This window comes from Salmo trutta, unplaced genomic scaffold, assembly GCF_901001165.1.
Source record: "Salmo trutta unplaced genomic scaffold, fSalTru1.1, whole genome shotgun sequence".
NCBI classification, from domain to species: Eukaryota; Metazoa; Chordata; class Actinopteri; order Salmoniformes; family Salmonidae; genus Salmo; species Salmo trutta.
The window spans coordinates 104,069-105,563 of NW_021822854.1; the positions used below are offsets into that span (position 1 = coordinate 104,069).

The 1,495-nt window shown below is 43.9% G+C and overlaps 1 protein-coding gene across 1 annotated transcript in view; it reads left to right on the forward strand.

The window, feature by feature from the left end:
* LOC115185807 (caveolae-associated protein 2-like) overlaps positions 1 to 1,446 on the forward strand; it is a 4,526-nt gene extending 3,080 nt beyond the window's left edge. Inside the window, exon 3 of the mRNA XM_029745816.1 lies at positions 1,141 to 1,446. Within this exon, the coding sequence (XP_029601676.1) occupies positions 1,141 to 1,431 (291 nt within the window). The 3' untranslated portion in view covers positions 1,432 to 1,446. The remainder of the gene's footprint in view (positions 1 to 1,140) is intronic.
* The last annotated feature ends 49 nt before the right edge of the window (positions 1,447 to 1,495 follow it).

Genomic DNA, 1,495 nt, shown 5'->3' on the forward strand with positions numbered 1-1,495 from the left:
CCTCTTGCTCAGTTGTGCACTGGGGCCTCCCACATCTCTTTATATTCTGGTTAGAGCCAGTTTGCGCTGTTCTGTGAAGGGAGTAGTACACAGCGTGGTAGGAGATCTTCAGTTTCTTGACAATTTCTCACATGGAATAGCCTTCATTTCTCAGAACAAGAATAGACTGACGAGTTTCAGAAGAAAGTTATTTGTTTCTGGCCATTTTGAGCCTGTAATCAAACCCACAAATGCTGATTCTTCAGATACTGAACTACTCTAAAGAAGGCCAGTTTTATTGCTTCTTTAATCAGAACAACAGTTTTCAGCTGTGCTAACATAATTGCAAAAGGGTTTTCTAATGATCAATTAGCCTTTAAAATGATAAACTTGGTTTAGCTAACACAACGAGTGATGGTTGCTGATAATGGGCTTCTGGGCGGCAGTGTAGCCTAGTGGTTAGAGCATTGGACTAGTAACCAAAAGGTTGCAAGCTCAAATCCCTGAGCTGGAGACAAATCTGTCATTCTGCCCCTGAACAAGGCAGTTAACCCACTGTTCCTAGGCTGTCATTGAAAATAAGAATTTGTTCTTAACTGACTTGCCTTGTTAAATAAAATAAAAAGGCCTATGTAGATTTTCCATTAAAAATCAGCTGTTTCCAGCTACAACGTTTACACTGTATTTCTGGTCAATTTGATGTTATTTTAATGGACAATTTTTTAAATTTTCTTTCAAAAACAAGGACATTTCTAATTGACCCCAAACTTTTGAACGGTAGGCCCCTCTCTCTCTCTCTCTCTCTCTCTCTTGCACACACTGACACTCATCACAAGTTCTATTCTGGTGTTACCATGACAACTCACCCGTTAGTTTGGAGTGTTGGCGATGCAAGGACATTTCTAAGTGACCCCGAACTTTTGAACGGTAGTATAAATGTGATCCACTCCTAAACTATTAGCTATTAATAAAGATAATTAAATATAGCAACATACCACATCTGTTTTGAATGATGAATGTACTGTTCATGAGTTCCTTTCTCTAACTTCTTATCATACACTTTCCTTTTTACTCTCTCTCATTCTCTTTCTCTCCTTCCCTACTCGTCTACCTTCCTCCCTCTTCTCCTTCTCCCTCCCTCTTCCGTCTCTCTCTCTGTAGGAGGAGAATGAAATCCCAACCAGTGTGTTTGTCAAGGATACTGTTCCTTTCCCCCGTGACGCTGAGGAGGGGGAGGAGCCCACCGCTGTCATCGACGCCAACCGCTCCACGGAGGAGGGGCTTCACACCATCGACCTATCCTCGGACGAGGACGTAGGGCTGGAGGCGGACCTGGACGAGGTGGGAGATGGCGTATACGAGCTGGCCGGAGAGCACACAGACAAATCCCGCGCGGATAAGTTTAAACGCTCCAGTCTAAAGAAGGTGAGGGATGGAGAAAGCCGGCGTTAGGGGTTAAAGTCTATGGGTGAGAGGTTAGGGGTCAAGGTCATGTTCTGTGGCCGCGTGGCGTGTT